Source organism: Nanorana parkeri, unplaced genomic scaffold, assembly GCF_000935625.1.
Source record: "Nanorana parkeri isolate BGI_ZX_2015 unplaced genomic scaffold, ASM93562v1 scaffold121, whole genome shotgun sequence".
Lineage (NCBI taxonomy): Eukaryota > Metazoa > Chordata > Amphibia > Anura > Dicroglossidae > Nanorana > Nanorana parkeri.
Window position 1 is genome coordinate 2,115,451 of NW_017306389.1, and position 25,242 is coordinate 2,140,692.

Genomic DNA, 25,242 nt, shown 5'->3' on the forward strand with positions numbered 1-25,242 from the left:
CCTTAAAGCCTCACGGTCTCTGACCCCATTCTTGTTATTCCCAGAGCATTTTTGTACAAGTCATTCTGAATCGAGTAAACCAGTCCAGTGAAACGTCTTCAAGCAAAGCAATAACAAAAAAAAAATACAGCAAGTTTAGTTGCCTTGATTTTTTCTTTTTTATAGATATACCATGACCTAGATAAATGAGAACCTTCACAGACAGCGTAAGTTTTGTTTATTCTGCATAACATTATAAAAGCTGCATATGTCTGAATGAGAATAAACGTGTTCTTATTTAAAACAAATATGTCAAGATAACTAATGCATTACATCTCTGGCATGTTGGAACAATAATAGCTGACTCCCTGGTTGGAGTTGGTTGTGTCATATATGGACCAGTTGTCACTAGATCCAAGACATGATCTCATTATCACTACACCCCGTATATGGACCAGTTATCACCGGATCCCATACATGGTCCCATAATCACTACACCACATATATGGACCAGTTATCACCAGGTCCTATACATGGTTTCATTATCACTACACCCCATATATGGACCAGTTATCACCAAATTCCATACATGGTCCCATTATCACGATACCTCATATATGGACCAGTTATTACCAGATCCCATACATGGTCTCATTATCACTACACACCATATATGGACCAGTTATCACCAGATCCCATACATGGTCCCATTATTACTACACCACATATATGGACAAGTTATCACCAGATCCCATACATGATCTCATTATCACTATGCCTCATATATACACCGGTTATCACCAGATCCCATACATGTTCCCATTATCACTACACCACATGTATGGACCAGTTATCACCAGATCCCATACATGATCCCATTATCACTACACCCCATATATGGACCAGTTATCACCAGATCCCATACATGATGCCATTATCACTACACCCCATATATGGACCAGTTATCACCAGATCCCATACATGATCCCATTATCACTACACCACATATATGGGCCAATTATGACCAGGATTGCTGGAATCATTTGTAAGGCTGCCAACTGAAAACAAACCACAGTCCATTCTCCTGATGTCTCCAAAATGTCTCCAGTGTTGTTAAACTCATTGTTGGCAGACTGAGTGAGAGGCCACTGATTATGCATATTATTTGCTGTGAATTTTCCATTTCCCCACAGAACAGGGAATGATTATTATTCACTTGCTGTTAGATTTTCTAGCAAATTAGACATTTGTGCTTGAGAAAAAAAGCTCCGATTCATCAAGAAGCAATAGCAGGTAAGGCAGGCTAAAGTGACCTCCAAGTAAATATTTGATGCAATTTTAGCATCCCTAAAGCTGTATTTAGTATGTCTTAAGTGCCATTTTAGATTAATAATTCATAGCCAAATAGAACTTCTAACTTAGGGGTCTATTCACAAAGCTGCCGAAGGATCTGGCCGTAGCTTCGGCCGATCCTTCGGCTAGCTTCGGCACCAGGACCCCTTCGGTTCTGGAGAACCGAGGGGGTGCTGTACGGGCTATTCACAATAGCCCGTACAGCTCCCGATCACGTCCGAGCAGCTCAGTCGAGCGCTGAGCCGTGCTGAAAGACGAAGCTGGCCGAGCGGCCGGCCATTGGCCGGCCGACAGCCTGCTTCTGACAACCACACGAAGCAAGCCGATGTATGGCTGATTTCAGCCGATATACGGCTGAAATCAGCCGTACCAGCCTGAAGTGAATAGCCGAACAGTGTTCGGCTCACTTCACTTCTGATCGGTCATTCACTCGGCTGCCCTCGGCAGCTTTGTGAATAGACCCCTTAGTAAGCACTGCTTATTGCCCTCTAGGGAACTCTCTGCCACCCCATACTTGCCCAGATAGCTGCACACAATGTAGCAGATTCTGCTTGTGTATGACCACCATTCGTGGAAGCAAACTGACCACATATTTCATTTTTATCTCAGCAGTTCTGTATTTAGAGGAAAATGTGTCTTTGCCTAACAGTGCTGGATGTGAAATACACTCAACGCAGCATGAAATATGACAGTAAATGTCAGAATAGTGGCGGAGTCTCAGTGGTGGCAGAACATGTCTCTTACCTCTTCCCAGGTGTCCAGTAACATAATATCATCCTCATCAAGGTCACTCTGATCGAAGTCTACCAACTCCGTCATGATGAACCGACCCGTCTGATTGGAACACTCAAAGAGGCGGGGCTTATACCGCATCACAGTCTCCTGGAATCTAGACACACCAAACAAAACATTGAGAACTTGATCTTGTACTGAAAACTATATACTAGAAAATGAATACTAATATTTACAGTATTAGTATTTTTGCTTCATTTTAAAGGGAAACTCCAGGCACAAAAACTACCATTCATTGTAAATATATTCCTTTATAGCCAAATTGAGATAAACCCAAGGGGGCGGAGAGTTTATCAAATCTAAGCAGATTAAATTTGGAGCAGTTGCCTATAGTAACCAATCAGTTTATCTCTTCAGTTTGTTCAGTTAAGCTTTGAAAATAAAAGACAGAACCTGATTGGTTGCCATGTACAGCTGCTCCAGATTCTGCCTGCTCCAGTTTTGATAAATTCCCCCCAAGATGTGTGCACCAAATGCCTTTGCAAACACATTTATTACCTTGCAAAATTAGCAGTGATATTTTCACTGTGCTGCACATAGCCTGAGCAGAGAGCAGAGCTGTGGGAGGGGCCTTATTGGTCCCACCTACTACAGGCTGCCTGCAGAAAACAACAGGAGGTGGCGGATACAAGACCAGTCACCCTGCACAAGGAGAGAATGCAGCAGTGACCGGTCTTTATTACAGGAAGATTCTACACAAAAGTAACATTTCAGGCACAATTACTGCACCGATCTAAAAGAAATAATAAAAGCACACCAAGTAAGAATGCACACGCCTCGTGTATTTAAACAACATCTGTTGGAGTCGCCGGAATCGGATTAAGATAATTAATTAGGTAATTAAAGATTTGAAGGGATTGGAGTTGGAGGGTTTTTTCTTTTTCCTCACAAGGTGTATAGTAAATTATAGAATTAATAGTATATAAACCCCAAAGGGGGAATATGGTATAATAATGATAATATTAGAGGTTCTTTCTCCACATGTTTGACACTAGGTTTGGGATGTTGGATTATAATAATTTTCACTTTTTATTTTGATTTAAAAATATGGTGGATTCAATGAAGATGTGGTGTACATATAGAGGTGTATGGATCAATATGAGTGGGTATATAGTCTGGATATATATGGGTATGGGTAGGTTTGTACACGCATATATATGGATACTTTTTATTTAGGGATTTATTTTTTAACACAAAATTATATTGAGGATTGTCCTCTTCATATTAGTCACTGGAATTGTATATTTAAGATAATTAATATGAAATTTAAGATTTGAGGGGATTGAAGTTTTTTTTCCCCTCTTCTTTTTCTCCCCTTTTCTCTAGTTTTCTTTTAGGGGGGTTTAGAATGAGTATTTGGATGTAGGACATTATGAATGTTAGAATATTTTTATGTGTATTAGTATGTTTATACTTGGTGATGGCTGGCTGTATTTATTTATGTATGTATACCGTGTTTCCCCGAAAGTAAGACCTAGCACTATCTTCAGGAAAGTCGAAAATAAATAAAGAGTTGTTAAAAAAAACAAACAACATCTGTTTATTCAGCTTTAAATGTTTTTGGAGAAGCATTTTTATAGACTGTGACTATAGCACACATTAAAGTAGTGACACCAGAGGGTGCCATTGCAGCACACTATTCGAAGTAGCCAGAATTGTAAGGAGTTTATCAGCATAGAAATAAGGTAAATGGTGTGGAATAGCAGATTATGGTATTCCTCGGATTAAAGAGGTCATTGGTGTCAGCCAACATAGAGATCTCATATAGCTGAAATATTTTCAAGTCCGTATTTGATCCAAGCACTTAGTGTTTGGTTTTGCTGAATAATATTCAGCTTTATTGTTAAATGGTCATAAAGCAGAGTAGGTGACAGCTAGAGAATTACAATTACCCACTTGGTAGCAGATGAAATCTGTACTAACAATGTCTCTGGATTTTATGGAGTTTGCAGATATGATTAAAGTAATGCTCTTTATTACTACATAAAAAGTAGATCCAGCTACCTGGGTTGTGTTCTCTTTAATATGTAGTAAGCAAAACAGTAGGGGCTCAACAACCTTTATGTTCAAGGCAAAGGCTATCCTTACACACATCGGAGCTCCAATCATTCTCCTGTGCAGTGAATTGCTGGATCAGCCAGACACACTCAGATCATCCAAATCTTTACGGCTGAGCTTGTTGCCCCCATACATAAGGGGGTGCCCCCATAGAAGTATTTTTAAAGCCATCTTAACCAAATGAAGTGGAGGGAAGTGCTGCCGAAAAGATCTGTACCCACCAATGTGCTGCAAAATGAGAAATGAGGTTTTGAAAACCCCCCAATCTTCCACTGTAGCATCCATACAAAAGCTGCAGGATGCAGAAGCTGCAGGAATAAGGTTTATTTTCATAAGGCTATAGGCATGGATCTACTATGTTCTACAATGTATGACTGGTTCAGAATGAAATGTTGGGATATACTGTACGTGCATGTGAAGGTAAATATAGTGAAAGGGAATTTACCTTTTATCATTTGTGTAAGGAGCCTTTCCTCCCAGAGCCACCCAGAATTCATTCGGTTCCTGACCCTCAAGGATGGTTTGTTTGTCCTGCTTGGAGATTATGCTGGCCACAGTCTTTCCCATTTCTCGCTCATCTCCACTGCAACCCTAAAGAGAGGAAAGAAAAAATACAATATGATTTAGATGACTAAACTGACGTGTCTTGTCATACATTAAACTCCTTGGAGAGTATGTCCTTGTATACAGCGCCTCACGCCAACTCATACATTAAGTGCAGTGTATATTAGCTAATTCAGTTTACTATTAGACATTAGTTTACCAGTTACATTTAAAGTGTATTCCCACTTTCACAGCCAAATTGGGATAACACCTATTTTACATTTATTACATGTCCCCATTCATATAGCATAAACTAAATATAAAAAAATGCTTCTTGCAGTTTAAGTTGCTTTTACTAGGGTTAGGGTTTGTTGGCTTCTTAAGGGTTAAAATTTCCACTTCCTTTTGTAATGTTAGTAGGGGTTGTGAGGGGTGAGGAGCTTCTCCATTGTATGTTAATGAAGTCAATGAGAGAAACAATCCTGAAATGTCAGTCCTAAGTCTTTCTATAAGGACAGATCACTGTGAAGGTGCTGAGAAAAAACTTGAATCAGCCATGTTGCTTGCTGCAACAAAACATCTAAACGGTTGAAAACATTTTTTTTTTGTATATTGTGTGAATGAGAACACACAAAAAACAAAGAGGGGTTTTCTCAAAATTGACTGCAAAAGTAGAATACACTTTAATAGGGAAATGCTCCCTGAATTACCCCTTGCTGTTTATACTAATGTTTCCTCCACTTCCCCACTGTGTATGTGCTAAATTTATCTGTAGACAGGGCTAAGGATTTCTCACAGCCCTTATGTGTCGGGATACAGTTCTGGTGATTGCCCACTCAAGCACCCAGCACTGCTTTGTGGAAGACAGAGGAGACAATCGCATGTCCTTTTATACCCATAATGACCGAGTATATCACATAACTCTGAGCTAAAGAACAGGTGGGGGGAGCAAATGGGTCAGTTTAGGTCCAGGGAGGCAGAGGAGCATTTAAATGAACTTGTTAATTTGCCCAGCATGAGCAAAGCTGAGGTTTAGGGGATTATGTGTTAGGTTAGGTTTTAGGGCTCAGCTTGTTCTGGTATAAAGGGTTTTACACTCCGCACTGCAAACGTTAAGTATCTAGGTGCGAAAATAAAAAAAAGTTATACTCATCCAATCCTCGGAGATGGCTTGTTGTTAGACCGGATCCTGGAGCCTCTCTCCCCCTCTGCCGCAGCGGTCTAAGGTCCCCAAGTCATTACGTTCTATACACAGTGTATACGATGCAAGGATGCCAAGGGACATAACATTGCTGCAGCGGAAGGGGAGGCAGGCTGGAGGGAGCACTGTGACAACCAGCCAGCTACGTGGTTAACAAGAACTTAACCCTTGCTTTAAGTCTTAGGCTGCATTCACACCTATGACATTTAACACTTGTGTTTCTGTTCAAATTGATGGAAATGCACGAAAATCATGTTAATGCCTTTTGAAAATGTGCAACAATCATTAAAATGTGGATCAGTTTGTATTTTCACACATTTATATTATGTGTCTTTGTATTTTCAAAAACATTATGTGCCTAAAATGGAGAGGTATGAATTTAGCCAAAGGGTCTGTGCAAAGGTAAATGTAGGTGTCTTGTTTAGCCCAAAGTTAGTGTTAGGGGGTCAGGGACATATGGAGAAACACTTTAGTGTTAATTTGGTTTCAGCATCTTGTACCAAGTACTATAAATGCCATGTAACCTGCAACCCAGATATTCCTCCTAGTAAAATATGTCTGATTCAAATATGAATACAGAAATAACACTCTGGAGCTACTGCACAGCAACTGCACTGAGATGTGCAGCATTTACATTAGGGGTGTCAAACTCAATTTCATTGTTGCCCGCATCAGCATTATGATTGCACTCAAAGGGCCGGTTGTATCCGTAAGACTATATAAATGTATCTACTCTTTATCATATTAAACAATTGCCTCTGCATTCGATTAATACCAATGTGGACTCTCAGGTCGCTGTGCAGGTTGTATGCTGGGCTGCGCAGACTCTCAGGTGACTGTGCAGGTTCTCTGTGGACTGTGCGGACTCTCAGGTGGCTGTGCAGGTTCTCTGTGGACTCTGCGGACTCTCAGGTGGCTGTGCAGGTTCTATGGTGGGCTGTGTGGACTCTCAGGTGGGCTATGTGGGGTCTATGGTGGGCTGTGCGGACTCTCAGGTGGCTGTGCAGATTCTATGGAGGGTTGTATGGGCTCTCAGGGGGCTATGCGGGGTCTATGGTGGGCTGTGCGGACTCTCAGGTGGCTGTGCAGATTCTATGGAGGGTTGTATGGGCTCTCAGGTGGCTGTGCAGGTTCTATGGTGGACTGTGCAGGCTCTCAGGTGGCTGTGCAGATTCTATGGAGGGTTGTATGGGCTCTCAGGTGGCTGCGCAGGTTCTATGGTGGACTGTGCAGGCTCTCAGGTGGCTGTGCTGATTCTATGGTGGGCTGTGTGAAACCTCAGGTGGACGTGCAGGATCTATGCTGGGCTGTGTGGGTCTTAGGAGAGCTGTGTGGTCTCACAAGGGTTCCGGTCGGTCTTGGCGGATGTGGCCGGCATGGACCCACAGAAAGGAAGAGATTTGCTGCCAGTGATGTAAACAGGCACTGTGATTCACCGGAAGGCTGCCGGGACCTTGCTGGGCACCTCGGCAGCCTTCCTGTGATGCCTGGCACCTGCTTGCAGCACAGCTGTAGGAGAGGAGCGAGGGCCACATGAAATGGTCTGGCGGACTGGATTCGGCTCATAGCCTTATGTTTGACACATGTGATCCACATGATCTTTATGTGTACATATCATGCATTTTCCATTGGAGCTAATAGAACATCTTTTATAAAACAACCAGATTTAGTGACTGCATGGCAAAAGCAAGGTATAGCATCTTTACCGAATACACATAGCAACTGCGTTGATGCTAGGCAAATATAAATACATCAGTCATTGCCATTACCATTAAAACTCATTAAATGTATTTTAAATATAACCAATGTAACTAGTTTAAGTACCTGAATTTGTCTTAAAACCAGACTTCTCTAATTCTCTGAAAGACAACATTAAGAGATAAGGGCAGCACTAGCTACTAGCTATTTCCTGCAGTATAAACATGTGTTGTCATTAAATATGCTGAAAGAAGAAGAGAGGGATGGCCTCATCCGTCTGCTGCTACTACCCCCTTGTCCATTTAGCAGGTTGGGGGGTCATTTTCACATGTGTCTTATTCTAAGCTATGATGCTGCAGTGCGGCTTGAGGATCTGTCCATGTTGCCTGCCAGGGGTGCCTTGCTCACAAAACTGGCCACAGAATGACGCTCTTCTGGCAGACAGAACAGTTCTGATATACAGTATGTATTTTAACTTTGTATGTAGTTGCTTGCCTGAAGTTCAGCTTTAAAATGCATAACGTGAACGTTGCTTGTCAACCTGTAGTTTTACATATTTAAATCATTCACGTACCTTTCCACACCATAGATAGCACACAGAGTCAGTCTTCAGCACAAAGACGTCATTGGTATTAAGAGAAGCTGCTCTGGCCGGGACCTCTGTAGCCTTTGTGTTGAAGTCATCAGTTCCTTTGACTTGGAATAGTCTGATAGGAGGCTCTGGTTCGACTTTATTAGTTCGCCTTGTTCCTCCCTACATAATATATGAACATTATGATATTATTTACAGTATATATACCTACCCAGCTCCAATGTTTGTTTTTGGACAAATTAACAAATGGTAACAAATTAAATGAATCATTTATTTTTCTAATTATGTAGAAGATACAATTTCGGTGCCATTTTAGACTGGGAGAACTGACCTGATATCTTTATAGTATAAGGTACTTTAAAGGGCTAAGTTTACCTTTTAGAGCAGTGGTTCTCAATCTTTCTAGGACTGGGACCCCTTGGTAACATCTGCCAAGTTTTGGTGACCCCCAACAGAGCACTGGACTCCGGACTTAGTAACGGACTGGATTCAGTACTTAATAATGCACTGGACTCAGGACTTAGTAAGGCACTGGACTCAGGACTTAGTATTGCACTTTACTCAAGACTTAGTAAGGCACTGAACTCAGGCCTTAGTAAGGCACTGGACGCAGGACTTAGTATTGCACTGTACTCAGGACTTAGTAAGGCACTGGACTCAGGACTTAGTAAGGCACTGGACTCAGGACTTAGTAAGGCACTGGACTCAGGACATAGCAACGCACTGGACTTAGAAATAAAAATAGAAGCACACTCACAAGAATACACGCCCTCCCCAGCTCCTGCTACCTGCTTGCCTGCTCTGTCTCCATGCAGCCTTCTCTGCCCCAGCACTGCTAAGATGCCTGCCTCCTGCAGAGCCCGCACATTAGTGGAGGGGGGAGGACAGCAACAGCCGTGAATAGAAAAGTCCTGCTGTAAACACTCCCCGGCCACTAGATGTCGCTGCAGCGGCCAGGGAGTGTGTACAGCGGCACTTTTTTATTCATAGGCGTTGCTGTCCTCCCGCTGACTGACACTGCTGTGCATGGAGGATGCTCTCGCCTAGCGCAGCAAAAATGGACGCGGCGACCCTCTCAACAATGGGTTGCGGCCCACTTTTTGGTCACGACCAACAGGTTGAGAACTGCTGTTTTTGAGTTAGACCATGTTTTATGGTACACTCATAGTCAGGAGGTAACAGTGCTTCTCCCTGCAGACTGTGGCTGTGCCCGGCTCTATCCACACTGCGTCACCCATTCACAAATCCACAGAGGAACTTGTGGTTCTTTATGAAATACAAGTGCGGTGAAGTCATTGCACTTGTAGTCCATTCTTTCTTCCTTCTGTCCATGTTCCTAAATGTCCGTAACTCAGTACTTCACCTTTAAAACCAGTATTGGTTGTGACTGGACCATATCAAGTGCCTGGCCTTAGGTTCTTTTGTCTTGTTCCCAGTGCTGAATCCAGATGTTGACCAGCAGATTTATTACTGTGTTCACTGAATCTTTTTATCTGGCCCAGTACATCTACTTTACATTCTCCCAGTGCCAACCTGAGTGATACTGGCACATTGAGCAATCACCAGACTGCTAAAGGCCTTGTAACAGTTGAATTGCTCGCTATGGTAACAACAGACTTTTTAATATAAAATAAATATTATCAATGAATCTCAAAATCTATTTGAGCCTTATTTCATTAATTTAAAAATATAAAAATGTAACCTCGTATATGATCATCTTTCCCTTGAAGATCGCTTGGAAGTGTTTTGGCTCCTTCCCCATGGTCACTCGTATTTGAACTGGCTGATCATTGTACTTTCGGTCCAGTTCTACTGCATGAAAAGCACATGCCGTGATCTCATCTTGAGTAGCATGGCGGCCCTGTTCAGTGACAAATGATAATACAATTATTACACTGGCATTGTGTATGGAACAAACAACCCACATAGCATTCATACAGAATTTTCATGTAGCAAGAAAAGGAGACCTCAGTGTATAGATCTGCTGCACAACAACCTGCTGTATAGGCGGCTTAAAGCAGGACTCCAGGCAAACAAATAAATACACAGATTAAATACATTTATAGGAGCAAAAGATTTGCATTTGTGTCTTTCCAGTCCTTAAATTTATACTGCTCTGCCACCCAGCATGGCCTTGTCTGACAGGAAAGGAGACCTGTTTTTCTCTGCTACAGTGCAGTAACACTTACAGATCTCCTTCCCACCTCACCTGTGATTAGACAGCAAAGTGAGAAGCGGCAGATTGATGAGCTCATCTATCTGTTGCTCTGCTCTTGCCTTCTATCAACATGTTTTTGCACTGCAGCACAAACTGATTGGCTCTTTGTGTTGCTTTGCCTTCCCCTAGTCTGAGCTCTGCTAAGAGGAACTGCAAGCTGTCCAGCAACCAAGTCAAATTTGGGCACTTCCACTACTTGCGTTTAAATATATTTAAGGATGTAGCAGTGAACACAGAGCTGCCCTGACTTGGGTATTTTATATCTGACGAGTTCAGCTTTAAATTAGGTCTGCATACAACAAAGCAAAGTCGAGAAATAATGCGCAGTGACCTCAAGCAATGGCAATCACATTTACTTTTTAATGGTTGTATCAGGCCAATGAAAGATGCCTGCTGATTGTTTACTGTGGATTACTAAACATTGTGCTTTGCCCTATTAAATAAACCTTGAATAAAAGATACATCATTTTCAAAAAATATGTATTTAGATAGTTAAGAAATATTACATTTTGTTAATGGGAAGAAAAACAATTTGATGAATCATTATTGTATAATTTGCAGTCTTCTTTTAAAGAGAACATCCCACTTACCAACCACATGTATAGGAAGTAATTTGGTTTCCCAGATTTAATGTAAGTATAAAGCACTAAGTAGCAATCCCCTCCATAGAATCTTCCATACATCTTTGGATCGATTTCTTTAAGCTCCAGGTTTTCCACTCTCCAGATCTGTGAGGAAAAGTTTTATATTTTTAGAATTTTAAAGAAAGCCTTAAGGTATTCACACAAGTTTTTTTTTCTACCGTAGTTCAATACAAATGACATTCACAGATGAATTACTGGCTCACCTGCACATTGCCAGAAGCATCATCCACCATCCTCTGTTCTGCTGCTAACTCTGGTCTGGCATACAACTGGTTAATGTCGAATTTAACTTGATCCACCTTGGCTGAAGACATCAAAAGAAAACACGATGTGTCATTTATATGCCATCATCTCCGGCCCTAAGATATATTTTTAAAGTTTCTAGTCAACGAACGCAAATACACAAACTCAGATTTAATAATGCCATCAGAGACTTGTAGAATGTTATTCAAAATTTTGTTTGATTTTAACATTGAAAATGAATGGAGTTTCTCAAGTAAAAACCACATTTACTTAGGGGGTTGTTCACAAAGCTGCCAAAGGCAGCCGTGTGAATAACCGACCCAAAGTGAAGTGAGCCGATCGAGCGGCATTCGGCTTGGCTATTCTGCTCGGCGCCTCTGTGGTACCGAGCAGAATAGAAAAACAGTTGAAAAAAGTTGAAAAAAAAAAAAAAACGATTAGCAGAGCCGGAGGTGGTATGAAAGCTGACTCTGCTGAGTTCTCAGATAGCAGAGGAAGCAATAGCTTCTTTGCTTCTTTGCTATCTGCAAAAAAAAAAAAAAACCAGAGCAGGGAAAGGTTTACTCTGCTTGATCGAGCAGAGTAAACCTTTCTGGGAGAAAGTGTTTATCTCCCGGGCGGGAGCCGCTATCTAATAGCGGGAGACTCCCAGAGAGAGTAATGACAGATCAGCGTCCCCTGGTTACCTGGTAACCAGGGGACGCTGATCTGTCTCTGCAAGTGGCCTTAGCCAGCCGTGAAATGACGGCTGGCTCCGCCCAGCTGTCAGTAGCAGCCTGTCGGCCGGCCAGCTTCATCTTTCTCCTTCGCTCAGTCGAGCCGATGCATATGCCTTCGGCTCGACTGAGCCGCTCGGCCAACTTCGGGAGCTGTACGGGCTGTAGTGAATAGCCCGTACAGCAGCCCTTCTGTTCTACTGAACCGAAGGGGTCGTAGGGCCGCAGCTATCCAAAGGATCAGCCGAAGCTACGGCTAGATCCTTCGGCAGCTTTGTGAATAACCCCCTTAGTATTTTGTTCCAAGAAAAATTTTTCATCCTGCTCCTTTGATTTTCTCATCACTTTGGTCGAAAACGATCTTTGATTTTACCCCATTAGGTGATAGAAAATCAAAGGAACATTCTGAAATTCTACTGGTCCTTATTTTATGTATAGTGGTATATCTATTTAATGGCACCACATCCCAAATCGTACATTCAAAAAGCCACTATTGTAGGTGGAGTTTCAAGGTACCTTAGAATACTCATGAAACCAATATAACATAACAGCTCTACTTTATTTGATTTCATTAAAATATTTGGTATTTTATATTGGACATGTATATTGCTTGACAGTTACTATTAACTCACAAGCAACCAGAAACTACAGTTATCCGGCATCTACCGATCCTCGTTGGTGCTGCATAACTGGAAGTTTACTGTACATTCTTTAAAAACAACAAATACAATTCTAAATTCCAGTGGTGTATGGCCAGATGACAGATTAAAGCTTAATCTGTCATCATTACCATATTACTGGCCGTTGTGCGTTACTACTCTACTCTTTGCCTTAAGAAAGTTGCCTTTATTGCTGGTCAAAAATTGAGACATGTGATCTAAGTGTGACAAACATATTTTTATATATATATATATATAGACAATTTTCATAAATGTTTGAAACTTGCAAGGCATCATACCAATCTTCCCCACATTGTATGTCTTTCCAATTCCTTGTGTCTCTCCAAAATCCCTCCAGTTCTGAAATAATTGTTTGAACATAGAAGACTCAGCTCCGTCATTCACTACCTCCACATTAGTAGTAGCAGGGTAGCCCTTGGCTTGGATGAACCCCTACAAGTAATAAACATCCTCCAGTAAATACCATAATGCAGTGAGTTATATTAACGGTATGATGATGTGCAGTAACCCAATGACAACCATTCAACCTTTATTAGTTTGACACCTGTAACCCATTGCTGGGCATTGTGCTGTAGAATGATGGGTGAGCTGTCTCTTCTTTGTCTATGTACAGTAACTAATGGCCTTTTTAATACTAACATCAAATTCATAGACTAGAGCATTTTATTTTACAATAATGCTGGACATTTAAATAATTCATATTTTAGCATTTTGCTATGCCAGCCATGTTTGAGTTTGATATGCAGTGAGAAATTATTACAAGGCCACAGGTAATGCTACTGCTTTTATTTTCTATTTTAGAGACTATGGGTTGATCAGGTCCAGATTTATCATTAGCCATATTAGGCCTGTGCTTTTAAGAAGCAGAGGTAGCTTTTCTGTATAGGTATTTGCCACATTTTTTTTCCTGTTACTAAAAGAATCACTGCCATCTCGTATAAGACTAGTTACACATTGTTTCAATATTCAAAGCCAGGTTAGAAGCCGTAAAACAAACAAAGTTTTATATAAAAGTGATGCAAAGGCAAAGGGGTTTGACTTTGGGTACCAAAGGTTGTATGTCTACAGGCTCCTGTGATCGGAATCCAGACTGGTAAGTACTAAACATCATGCATTTTGTATAACCTCTATGTTTTGTGTATATGAAGTATGCTTTTCCATTGAGCTAATTTCTCTCCAGGAATTCACCACCTCTCCTAGAGATAAACTGTCTTGATAAAAATATATGGGCTGCTATTGTCAGTCTCCATCTGAATTTGTCTGGTTTCCATACTTCTGAGTCAGAACAATCATACAGCAAACAAAAGACCTACAAAGTGTACTTGTTCAAGTCACTGGCTCAGAAAACAAAGAAGCCAAAGCATTAATATGGCAGCCAGGGAACTGACATTTTAGAAGGTCAGGGGGGTAGTCCACATATTTTTCTCATAACACATGCACTTTGGCATCTTGGGAAAGTTTGGCTTATTCACCCAAGGGTTATATTTCGCACTTCTTATTACCTCTTATATCCTAGGACTATAGCAATGCGATCGGCCAAAGGGCAAGTTATTTTGGAATCCCAGAAAAGCACACTTAGTTGCATTCCCCCAATACAATGATAGCATCACTGCTGTAAACTATAAACATTGTTCCTGCCTGGGAACCCAGCTTAATCCGTCTGGCAGAGTGCCATGAAAATGACATTTCGTCTGGTTGATGACATACACTTTAAGATGAAAAGAATCAATACAATAGCAGGGCAAGGATTGGGGTTTTTCTTATTGTATGTCAGGCAGCAATCACCAGCAAGTATGACATAGGACCTTGATGTAATTCGAATAAAAGGTGCCCTAGTCATAAGGCTCATAACTAAGCACATTTCACCAAATGTGCCTGGGCAGAAAATACACCCCATCCCTGCTTACTCCCCCCCTCCCCCCACTCCCATTTGTCAAACTCCCCATTACAATATACAGATGCACTTCACCCATCACAGTGACAGATGCACTATTGAACATTGTAGCGCAAAGATCCTCTTCTTTGGCTAAATGTACTATTTAGTATTATAATGAAACATACTGTAACTACATACGTTGCTTATGTATACAGGGCCCATTCATGGTTTGAATGACTTACTACTGCTCGGCTGAAAGCTGCCTTCTTCTCTTCTGCACTGGAGTCTTTACCTCTCCAGACAAAAATCTTTACTCCTCCTTGATCCAGGATGTGGCAGTCCTGCGGAATAAAGTACACATAGGTCACATGATGGTGCCACCACAGGTATCAATTATGGTTAATCCTTACGTTTACTGTTTTCCTGTAGATAGTATTTCCTAATTGTATAGTGGTGCTGGAGGTAAAGTCAACTCTACTATGTTACAACAAAGATCTAGCGACGGCTTTCATGCGGCAAAAGAATGTGACTGACTGCTTACATGTTACCAGGAACTGTCAGAGATCATAAGAATGTCACCAGAGACTGTGAGTAACTATTGACATGTTACAAGAGGCTGTGATTGACTGCCATCATGTTACAAAAGACTAAGTGGCTGGCACCACGTTGCAGGGGACATGGTAAAAGAGTTACTTGAATGAGTCCATATGACCACATAATTTTGCTTCTATGTAATCTACTCACTTGGTGCTGAAGCAGATCCTGGGTAAGAGGTTTTGTTGCAATTTCTTGTACTACTAAATCCCCGTTTTTTTCAAAAACACTGCAAAAAAAATAATTTAAGGTTGAGAGACTGCTACAAAACTTCAGCAATGACATATACTGTATGTATGTATGAATTCCATTCCAATTTTTAGATTGTTACTAGACAACAAAAAATGTCAAACTACCTCTTTTTATTGTTGCTGAGAATGTTGCCAACTTTCAAATTAATTATTGCCACAAAAGAATTTAGTGCTCTATTTAATAGTTGAATCCAGGTAAGGTTCTGAATGAAGTCAATTAACCATAGAGATTGTATGAATTGGATATGTCAGTGAGCACAGGGATGGGTATGCAACCCTATTTTAAAACAAATGAAGCTGTAAGGAAATTTAGGATGAACTACTCATCAGGCTTCCCTTTTTAAAGAAACTGAATTTCAACTGCAACTGCGATAAGCGTTATTTTAGTTATTTCAGCAAATCTTAGATTTATGTGTGTATTATTAGGCATTATTTTGATGTTGCCAATTACAGTAGCCACAGAAATCCCATAAATGTCACAGAATAAAATACATGAAAACATGCTTATGCAAAGCTATATTTATGTAAAGCAGGTATAATGTTACTCATGAGAACAGCTGTGTGTTTTGAATTCTAAATGGATTTTTCAAGTTCCTCTGCCTGCAATGTAACTTCTAAAAATGTTGCATAGTGAAAGCATTCATTTACTTTACAATTTAAATAAACTCATTTTGGGATGACATAGCCCTATGGTTTCTGCTTCTATCACTCAGAATCATAGTATATGACCAGTGCTTGTGACTTACTGATAGAGTCTGACATTTGATTTCTGTTGCTCATCCGGCTTATCATCCGCAATGGCATCTTTCAGTTCCCCACTTCTAGCCCCCAGCACAGCCGTCATAATCTGCATCAGGTCAGGGGACTCTTGCTCATTGTCTATAACCCCGATCTGTGCCCTACCTCCCCTCTCATCATCTCTGATACTCTGTGCCAAGGCACAGGCCTAGGAGAGAAGAGAATTATTAATAAATCATATTTACAGGAATCCACAAATCATGTAGAACACAATATTATAACAGTTATGGCAGTAGGTGTTTTAGAAACAGAAGAAGTAGCAAAAGTAGAGATTGTAGTGGAAGTATTGAAAAGAGTACCAGTAGCAGTAGCAGTAGTAATAGAAGGAACAGCAATATTGCTAGCATTAGCTATAATCATTTTAGTGGTAGGATCAGCAATTGTAGTGCCATTTATCTGAGGTCTGAGCGGTACAATTTATAGGCAATCACAAAGCAGTCTTTTCATTTTTGTAAACTATGCTAAAAAAGTGCAGTTCACAGCCTCAATTTAATTTTCTAGACATGGAGTCTAGAATTACTTCTCAAATGTTACTTTTTCAGTACATTTTATTGTAATATGTTACAATAAATACAAGCTTTATCATGTTACTGTAAACTCAATAGCCATCGTCAGTCTGTTTAAAAACTGCAGGTTTCATTAACATAATACCCGATGATCCTGCCATAAGAGTCCTGGTTCCAGTACTTCCTGTTATAGGGTGACAGTGCCCTTTCCCTGCTTCCCAATCATGCTCCTGCAATGTCGCTTGGTCAGATTGGATTCCAATGGGGAATACAAGGGGTAATCTTAACCACATTACACAGGCATGTTCCAATGTTGTCACCATCAGGAAACTCACCCTGAATGTGAAATGTCATGCAGCCATTGCTAAAGAACATGCATGTAGACAAAAAGAGACTGCAAAGAGACTGCAGAAGATCGGCAGCACTGGGATGCAAAAAAGGATGAAAAAAACATGAAAGGGTAAAAAAAAGATGTTTTCGTGATACATATTTTTTTTATTTTTTTTTAAACTGACTGCCATTAGTTATTGCATGTACTAGAACAATTGTTCTTTAGATTATTATTATTATTATTAATAATTTTTTTATTATTCTTCTTTTCAGTTTAAAAAATTAGATTCCTCCAAAAATGTGATTATTTACAAAATAATTTGAAGTGTTTTGACTGACCCGTATCCTTTCTGTCTTGTTGCTTTCTGGCCCATTCCATTGGATGATAACTTTCCCCAGGTCTAGCAGGAAAACATCCCCTTTATTGAAACTGTTCCATGACATGTCAACCTAGAAGAGAGAGAGAGAGAATTCACTTTTCACAATGTCTGCCTTTCTACAATTGGCAATTCCTTGAAAAATCATATATCTTCATCCCCCGAGAAAGGGATACCTAACCTATAATGCAGGTTGCATTATATATAAAAGACCCAAAAACTTAACAATACTTTTAAGATCCCATTGTTTTATGATATTCTCTGTAGTATAGCTAACATATTGTATAAATTGCTGACCATCTGAGGCATGGAGTGAGAGCAGGAACATATATTTTTGCCATCTGTGTATCTTTGAGGAGGTTTCCCTTCACTTTCTGTCCTATAGACACAACAGGAAATCAGAAGGCAGTTGTCACCACAGGCGTTGCCATTAGAAGATTTCCCTTCTTTTCCTGTGTTGGGGACAACTCAAAATGTTGGATTTTTCATTACTTAAGTTTTTTGTTTAGAAATAATGTAAATTCTACATTATTTTAATCAATAAAGTTTTTTTTGTTTTTTTTATCAGTTATCTATTCAACAATATGTTCTCAAAGCTATCCCAGCAAGCAGCAGCCGTGCTACTCGGAATCTTAAACATAACATAAAATAAAGCCAATACAAAGGAGAATGAATTCAAGCAGATCTGAAACTCATGCCGTTGGTAAAACAAACATGATGTTGTAGTCAACATCCCACTGAATAGAAAAGGTTATTTCCACAAAGGATTTCAGTTCACTGTAATAAAAAGACTAAACAATAATTGTATTGTTACCAAAGCTTGTTCATTAAATCCACCAAACAAGCAACCTAAGTTCAATGAAACTCAAACATTATATTTTTGATAAACTGGAGAAAATTCTATATTAATTACATTCTTAAAGAAGGCCGCATACTGAACATTGGGGTCAACATTCATACATCTGAGTGTCAAACAAACTTTCATTTTCCAACTGCAACATGGCATTTCTTTGTACAAAATAGAAACCCCTGTTGCCAATGGTGCCTTTGGGGAACGGTTGTCTATATTTATTGCCCACTGTAGTCTGTGGTATATTAAGTGGCGTCACAAGGGGGGTGCGGCCTGCACCTGGGTGACACCATTGCAGGGGTGACACCAAAATGACTGACAGTCATTTTGGTGTCACCCCCTCTAAAAAGTCGGGCACTCGGTCATGGACCTAGAGCCCGACAGTGTCAGGAAAGAGGAGGGAACCCGGCAGCATACCTCATCCCGTGGGCTGGACGTCCCCTCCTCTCTCTGCCGGAGTCCATCACCAGATGGCCGCGCATGCCTGATGACGTTATCGCGCACACACGAGGTGACGTCATGTGCACGCGCGATGACGACACGGCGGGTGTCATCCGGTCTGGAGACTATTTACTATTTTAACTGGTTTTCTGCAGTAAAATCCCCGCCATTATTAAATGCTTTAGGTACCTTAAAGTGGAGCTCAACTCGAAAAGTGAAGATTTGCTATGTTATTGGGAATATCTGGAAATGTTAATTGTACCTAAGTAGTGCCTAAAAAAATCTACCTTTTGCCTTGAATTCCTCTTAAAAAATAGCAGTGCTTCACATCTGCAGTGTGAGATAATCTATGGCACTGCTGCCCCTGACTGACAAGATTCGAAGTGAAATCTGGTGATATCACTATTGTACCTGAAGACCTATGGCGCAAAATATCTCCCCGCTTCTGCTTTATTCATTTTGTGGATGTGTGGTTCCACCAACAATCCTGCTGATTTTTGAACATTCCTTCACCAGTCAGCAGATCATGAGGGAGGCTTATCTGGCATGAGGAAGCAAAGTCCTGCCTTCAGACAGATGGCCACATCCACGCCGAGACACAATGCAGGACAAGGCATGGTAAGTCATCAATGGGGGAAAAAACAGATGCAGTGAGACCTCAAACAATACTAGTGACTAGTCCTTTGCCATCTCCTTTAATTTTTTTGAGCAAAATCAGAACTGATTATATAGAATGTCTGCTCTGCCCATGTAGGGCAAAGAAGCAGGCTGACTTTAATTTAGCCCTTACATACTAACTTGCATTTTGCTCCCCATCACTCTATTTAGCTACTGGGAGAGAAGGAAATCCTTGTGTAAGCCATGAGTCACTGGCATTGTAGCTTACACAGGATTACGGACTTTGGGTTGGCCCAGTGCTGTTAAATAGAATTAGTTTGTCGCACTGGCGGAGCGGTAGGGGGCAGAGGAAAAGTACATATATATATGTACATATACGTACAATATGTACATAAAACAAATTTGTTGCTTTTGTGTTACATGGGCAAAGCAAAGGTTTACTTTAAAGAAGAACACTATCTGTAGCGTTAATGGCCACATAAAGTACCACTGTTTCCCAATATGTATAAGCTCAATAGTTCTGAATGAGGGTTGGTTGTACTTTATGATTTTAACAGTTCCTCATTTCAATATCACACTTTTCAATTAGAGTTCTTCTTTAAATCTGAACTTCAAGCAGATATAAAAAATAACATTGATTAATGCATTTGCATTTTAATTAATACTAATATAAATACTTGGAAATTACTTGATATTGCTAATTTTGTAGAACTAGGAGCCAACCAAATGCTGCTTGCAAATATACTGACAAGGAACATTGTGGAAGAAGGGGAGAACAGTTTACTATGCTCAGCAATACACTACTGATGATTCATTGTCCAATTTCATGGTAGGGATAGGTGACCAAGCTATGCTGCTTAGCTGCAGTATAAACAAAAATCAGATCATTATCCTGTCTGCCAGATTCTCAGGACTATATGGACAGAAAAACAAATCTTTGGGGAAGTAAAATAGTTTCCATATATGTATTTTATCTATATAGCTGTTTGTTTGGAGGTCAGCTTTAAGACCCAGTGTCAAGGGGATTTGGGCTTGTGTAGATGGCACTGGTTTGATATCAGTTTGAGATGCTTCTGGGATGCTTCATGCTTCTGACCTGCACTTGAGCTCTTTCTGACCGGCATCTGACTTGCTTCAATCACATTTTGCATTCCCATAGACTTGTATGAGAATACAAAACCCATCTGATGTAAACAAAAGCCCATCAACACATGACCGTAGGCTGGCTTAATGGCATATCTGACAATCCATTTTTGAATGAACAGACTTTTTGTGGATTCTGTTTTCATTATTTGCCTGCAATAGTCAGCACACAATCACAATCTCCCCATAGGCAGTTACTGGTTACTATGGGCATAGCTGGTTGGTTGCTATGGAGAACAAAGACGTTTTTTCTAGGCACTCTCAGTTGCCTCTGTATAACAAGAAACTACAAAACACATTAGACACACACCTCTGAAGCGGAGACATGTTTCCTGCCCTTCACATGAAGCAGACGCCGAATATTGTACATATTTGTTTCCACATGTTTGAATCCTGAGGCAACTCCTCCTTTCTTGTAGCTGGCAGGTGGGAGAAAAACACAAGTTTTACAAAAAGCCCAATTTATAGCATATTTTAGCAGAAAAGTATCATTATATACAAGGCTGATCCAGGTTATATGTACATTGTGCAAGAATGGTGCTCTATAGTGAATAATAATTTCAGTGAATGACAGTGTGGATTTCCTATGTACTGAGGGGATATGGGCATACTGTTTAAACACTAGCCAATGAATAACAAAGACTAATGGAGTTTAATTCAAGCAATTTGCAACAATAATTGTAGGTAATAATAATGTCATATGCAGGTTACTATTGAGTGGAGCTGTGACCCTACTAGAGAGGGGGGGGGGGACATTCCCTAACAGGGAACCAGAGCTGAACACCTGAAAACCACTAAGCCATACCAATCTTTTCCACTCTGGTACTGGGTGGCCTGAGGGACATAGCTCGGTAAGTTGATAGAAGGGAAGATGGCCAAAAATTGAACCAATGGGTGGTTAGCAGAGGCTAACCGTTAAAAAAGTGCTTCCAAATAGATTCTTCAGGAAGATGGATATTTCTTGATCGTTTGATCACATTAAATCACACCTTCAACGTGTTCCATAGCTCTTTGAACATTTTATCAGGAAAAGGTGTACAGTAGACTTTAATGGGCAGAGTCAGTATGCATTCCTTCAGCTCAGTGTGTACCCTGGGTTGAAGGAATGCACACTGATCCTGACTACTAAAGTGTACTGTATACCTTTTCCTGCCCACCAAAGAGCCACCAAACGCCTTGATGGTGTGTTAACCTGTTCTTATAATCCACATGGTTTCATCTTGGGGCCTCATCCCTTCTACCATTGTTCACTAGAACCTGATAACAGAACAGTGTAGTGCAGTAATCTCTGGAAAACCCTGACAAGCATTGAGTGCAACTGGCCACATTCTGCATGGAGACAATCATATTCTCCACATGTGCTGATTTAGGTTGCTTGACCATAGGACCCTAGGAGGGGTATCCAGCAACCTTATCAATGCAGTATACATTTACCACACTTTTTGCCAGTAACCTTTCTATACACATGATACTGAAGACTACTCTTAGAAGGATCTATTTTTATTTTTGTCTCTGCTCCCTCCTGCTCACCTGAATCACCATTGACTGGGTATACCCAGTTTGGTAAGTTATTAGATGAACATTTTTTTAGCAGGTGAACTTTACTGAATGTTGTACAATAAAAAATGACAATTTACTTGTGAAGAAATCTGGAAAACACTAAATCTCCCAAATGAGACTCCAAAAAAATAAATAAGACTTTGGTTCAACATACATTTTAAGTTGTCTTGACCAGTGTTTTTCAACTCGGTCCTTACCAACTCTGCATGACTTCCAGACTGCCACGGAGAAGCACAACGTTACCAATTAGTAACAAAAAGCACTTTATTCCTGTAAACAGATCTGGAAAAATGAATTGTTGGTGGCCACCAAAGACTAGAATTGAGAAACACTGTTACAGATTTATATTTTGCTTGTGGGCTGGACTCTCATTCAAATATGAGTTCCAAAAAACAGTATGTATGATGTGAACATTTCTTAAGCCACTTACATAACTCCATTCTTGAAGTAACTTTTAAACGCGGCTGATTCATATCCTTGCACCTCTCTGTGTTGGATTGGGCTAGCCCCCAATGCCTCGTCCAGTTGTGATGTGTAGACTGCAGCTGCCCCTTGTTCGTCCTGAGTGGAGTCTTTTCCTATCCAGTAGTGGATATCACTTTTTGTACCTGTAGATGTCTGCTTGATCTGTAAAAGAACAAAACAAGAGAGACAAAACAGAAAGCCGTTCTGAATTATTTACTAGACACAGTTGGCATGGTTAACAACAGAAAATAAAGCTGAAGCTCCCTTTGTATTTACAACACTTTGAATATTGTATCCCTTCCTTATTCTTCTTTCTGTCCTTTAAAGGAAACCCATCATGAGAAAAACAAAGCATACACATGGCTTAGGGCTCTAATAGGAGGAATGGAGTAAGTATGACCTGCTTTATGGTCCAGCATTAATCACTCGCTTTACCTTGTATAAGCAAAGCACAGGGGTAGGCCACCTCACCATGCAGCTGTGGCGAAACTACAAATTCCATCATATCTTTGCCTCTGGAAGTCACACCTGTGATGTCTGAGTCTTGCAATGCCCCATAGGACTTGTAGTTCCACAGCTGCTGGCATGTCAAGGTTGCCTACCCCTGGTCTAAGTATTCCAAATGCATAAACGTTGTGAGAATTCAAGCTAGAACAGGTATGACCATGGCATAAAGGAAGCCTTTTATTACAAATGTCTCATGTGCAGGGATGTGTATGTCGTAAATGCAGCAAATATAGGGCTGTCGAGAAGAAAAAAGAAAAACCTGACAGGTCTCTTAACCATCCTCTATCCTAAACAAAAACAATGGCTTTAAATACACATTCAAGGGTAAATATTTAACAATGTATTCACCCAAGATTCACACAACTTTTAACCAAGATCCAAGTAGAAAATGTGTGAAAGTTGTGTGCAGGGCTGGATTTACTATCCCTGTCGCCCCAAGGCCAGGTTCTGCTATGCGCCCCCCTCCCCGCATCCCCCCATCAACGGAGAATGGCAACCGGATGGCAGGGGCGGCAGGGTTAGTTTTATTTATTTTTATTGTTTCTTTCTTTTTTATCACTTTTTAATTTAATTAATTTTTTTACTTTTTGACATTTTTAGCTTATCGTTTACTTTTTAAATTTTTTTTAATCTTATTGTTGTTTATTTTTTATAGTTATTTTCTTATTTTTTAATATTTTATTTCTTATTATGTTTTTCTTTTTAATCACCTTTTTATTTATTTTTATTTAATTATTATTTCTTCTTTTTTTTTTTCTAGCTAACAATCCCCTGTGCTATAGCATTTGGAGGTGACAGGTTCTCTTTATTGACCCCGTCACCTCCAATACAGGAGTTCTAGCACAGCACAGCTCTCCCCTCTCACTGTCTACAGTCTACATGGACCGGCAGGGTTATTTTTAACCCTGCCGCTCTGCTCCCCACATCGACGGCAAGTGAGGAGAGACTCGGCGGCCGGAACCAGAGGTAAGTGAGGGGGGGAGGACGAACAGGCTGCACAGATTTTACAAGTGATTGCGGTGACATCGCCGCGATCACCTGTAAATGTACGGCCGGATTCCCTACAAGGCAACTTAAGGTGGCCATACACTGTACAACCATCGCAAAACCTTAGTCTTCCGATGCTTGTAAAGTGATTTAAAAAACTTACGATCTGCCCATCTTGGAAAGGCAGATTGTACTCTCGATCATTTCCGATGACCGCAATGCTGAACGGGCAGTGTGCGTGTGCGCACACCGGCCCGTTCGGCATTTGTCTCCTGAGCACCGTTCAAACCAGCCAAAAATCGTACGATTCTCGGCTGGTTTTCTAGCGTGCTCCTTAGACAAAAGACGTGCGACCGTACAGTAGAAACGGTCACACGTCTTCGTTCACACTGCTCGATTCTCGTACAATCGGGATTTCCCGCGATTCTCGTACGAGAATCGAGCAGTGTATGGGCACCTTTACCCGCCCGGAACTGTATTTTCCGGGCGTCGGGGGACTTCACACCGCTGCCGCCCCTCTGCGCCCTGCCGCCCCGAGGCCGGGTCTCGGTGGCCTTGTGGGAAATCCGTGCCTGCTTAGAAGTAATATCTGGGTGTAAGAGTAATGTCACTTTAAGATAAACCAAGGAAGTTTAGCACAGAGCCGTGATGTTCTCTGCATTACCTTACAACAATTTTACAATTCGAGCAAATTGATCTTCAAAACCCATTCTAGATACGTACTCTGATTGCTGAATTGTTGTCATCGATGAGAGTGTCCGTCACTTCCAGCTGCGCCTCTTCCACCACCTTCTGGAGGACCATGCGGAACGTCCCGATCAGTCTGCAGAGAAATAATGAAGTTAGAGGTTTGTGGCCAATCACTCATATGGCATAAATATACTCGGAGGAGGCAGACTTTGAAGAGGACCTGTCACATTTCAGGTAATTGAAAAAAATGATTTGATGGCTTTTAAAGAAAGTGCATTAGAGAGCCTTGTGCTGGAGTTCTGCAATCACACCCGATTCTGAAGTACAATTGAAGTGCATTTAGAAATGTCCTTCACACAATGACTTCATTCCTGCAGGTATAGGCTTTTCCTGCACTTATGCTGCCATCATTCCGACACCCAGAATTGTGGGGGGTTTGGTGTCAATGAATGTTTCAGGCGGATGCCATGGATTTTGTTCCTGGATACGGAGGAGTTTCAGTCGCTGCGGTGAGTCCACATAGATCCCTCTA

The 25,242-nt window shown here is 40.8% G+C and overlaps 1 protein-coding gene across 1 annotated transcript in view; it reads right to left on the minus strand.

Moving 5' to 3' along the window:
- The window catches only part of VILL (villin like), a 67,073-nt gene that overhangs the window by 6,183 nt on the left and 35,648 nt on the right, over window positions 1–25,242 (minus strand). The window contains exons 4-16 of the mRNA XM_018553496.1: window positions 22,492–22,688; window positions 20,812–20,920; window positions 17,412–17,522; window positions 16,185–16,384; window positions 15,338–15,416; window positions 14,836–14,934; window positions 12,996–13,149; window positions 11,282–11,382; window positions 11,025–11,162; window positions 9,919–10,077; window positions 8,199–8,378; window positions 4,628–4,773; window positions 2,077–2,221 (exon numbers count right to left, since the gene is read on the minus strand). Of these exons, the coding sequence (XP_018408998.1) occupies window positions 2,077–2,221; window positions 4,628–4,773; window positions 8,199–8,378; window positions 9,919–10,077; window positions 11,025–11,162; window positions 11,282–11,382; window positions 12,996–13,149; window positions 14,836–14,934; window positions 15,338–15,416; window positions 16,185–16,384; window positions 17,412–17,522; window positions 20,812–20,920; window positions 22,492–22,688 (1,818 nt within the window). The remainder of the gene's footprint in view (window positions 1–2,076; window positions 2,222–4,627; window positions 4,774–8,198; window positions 8,379–9,918; window positions 10,078–11,024; window positions 11,163–11,281; window positions 11,383–12,995; window positions 13,150–14,835; window positions 14,935–15,337; window positions 15,417–16,184; window positions 16,385–17,411; window positions 17,523–20,811; window positions 20,921–22,491; window positions 22,689–25,242) is intronic.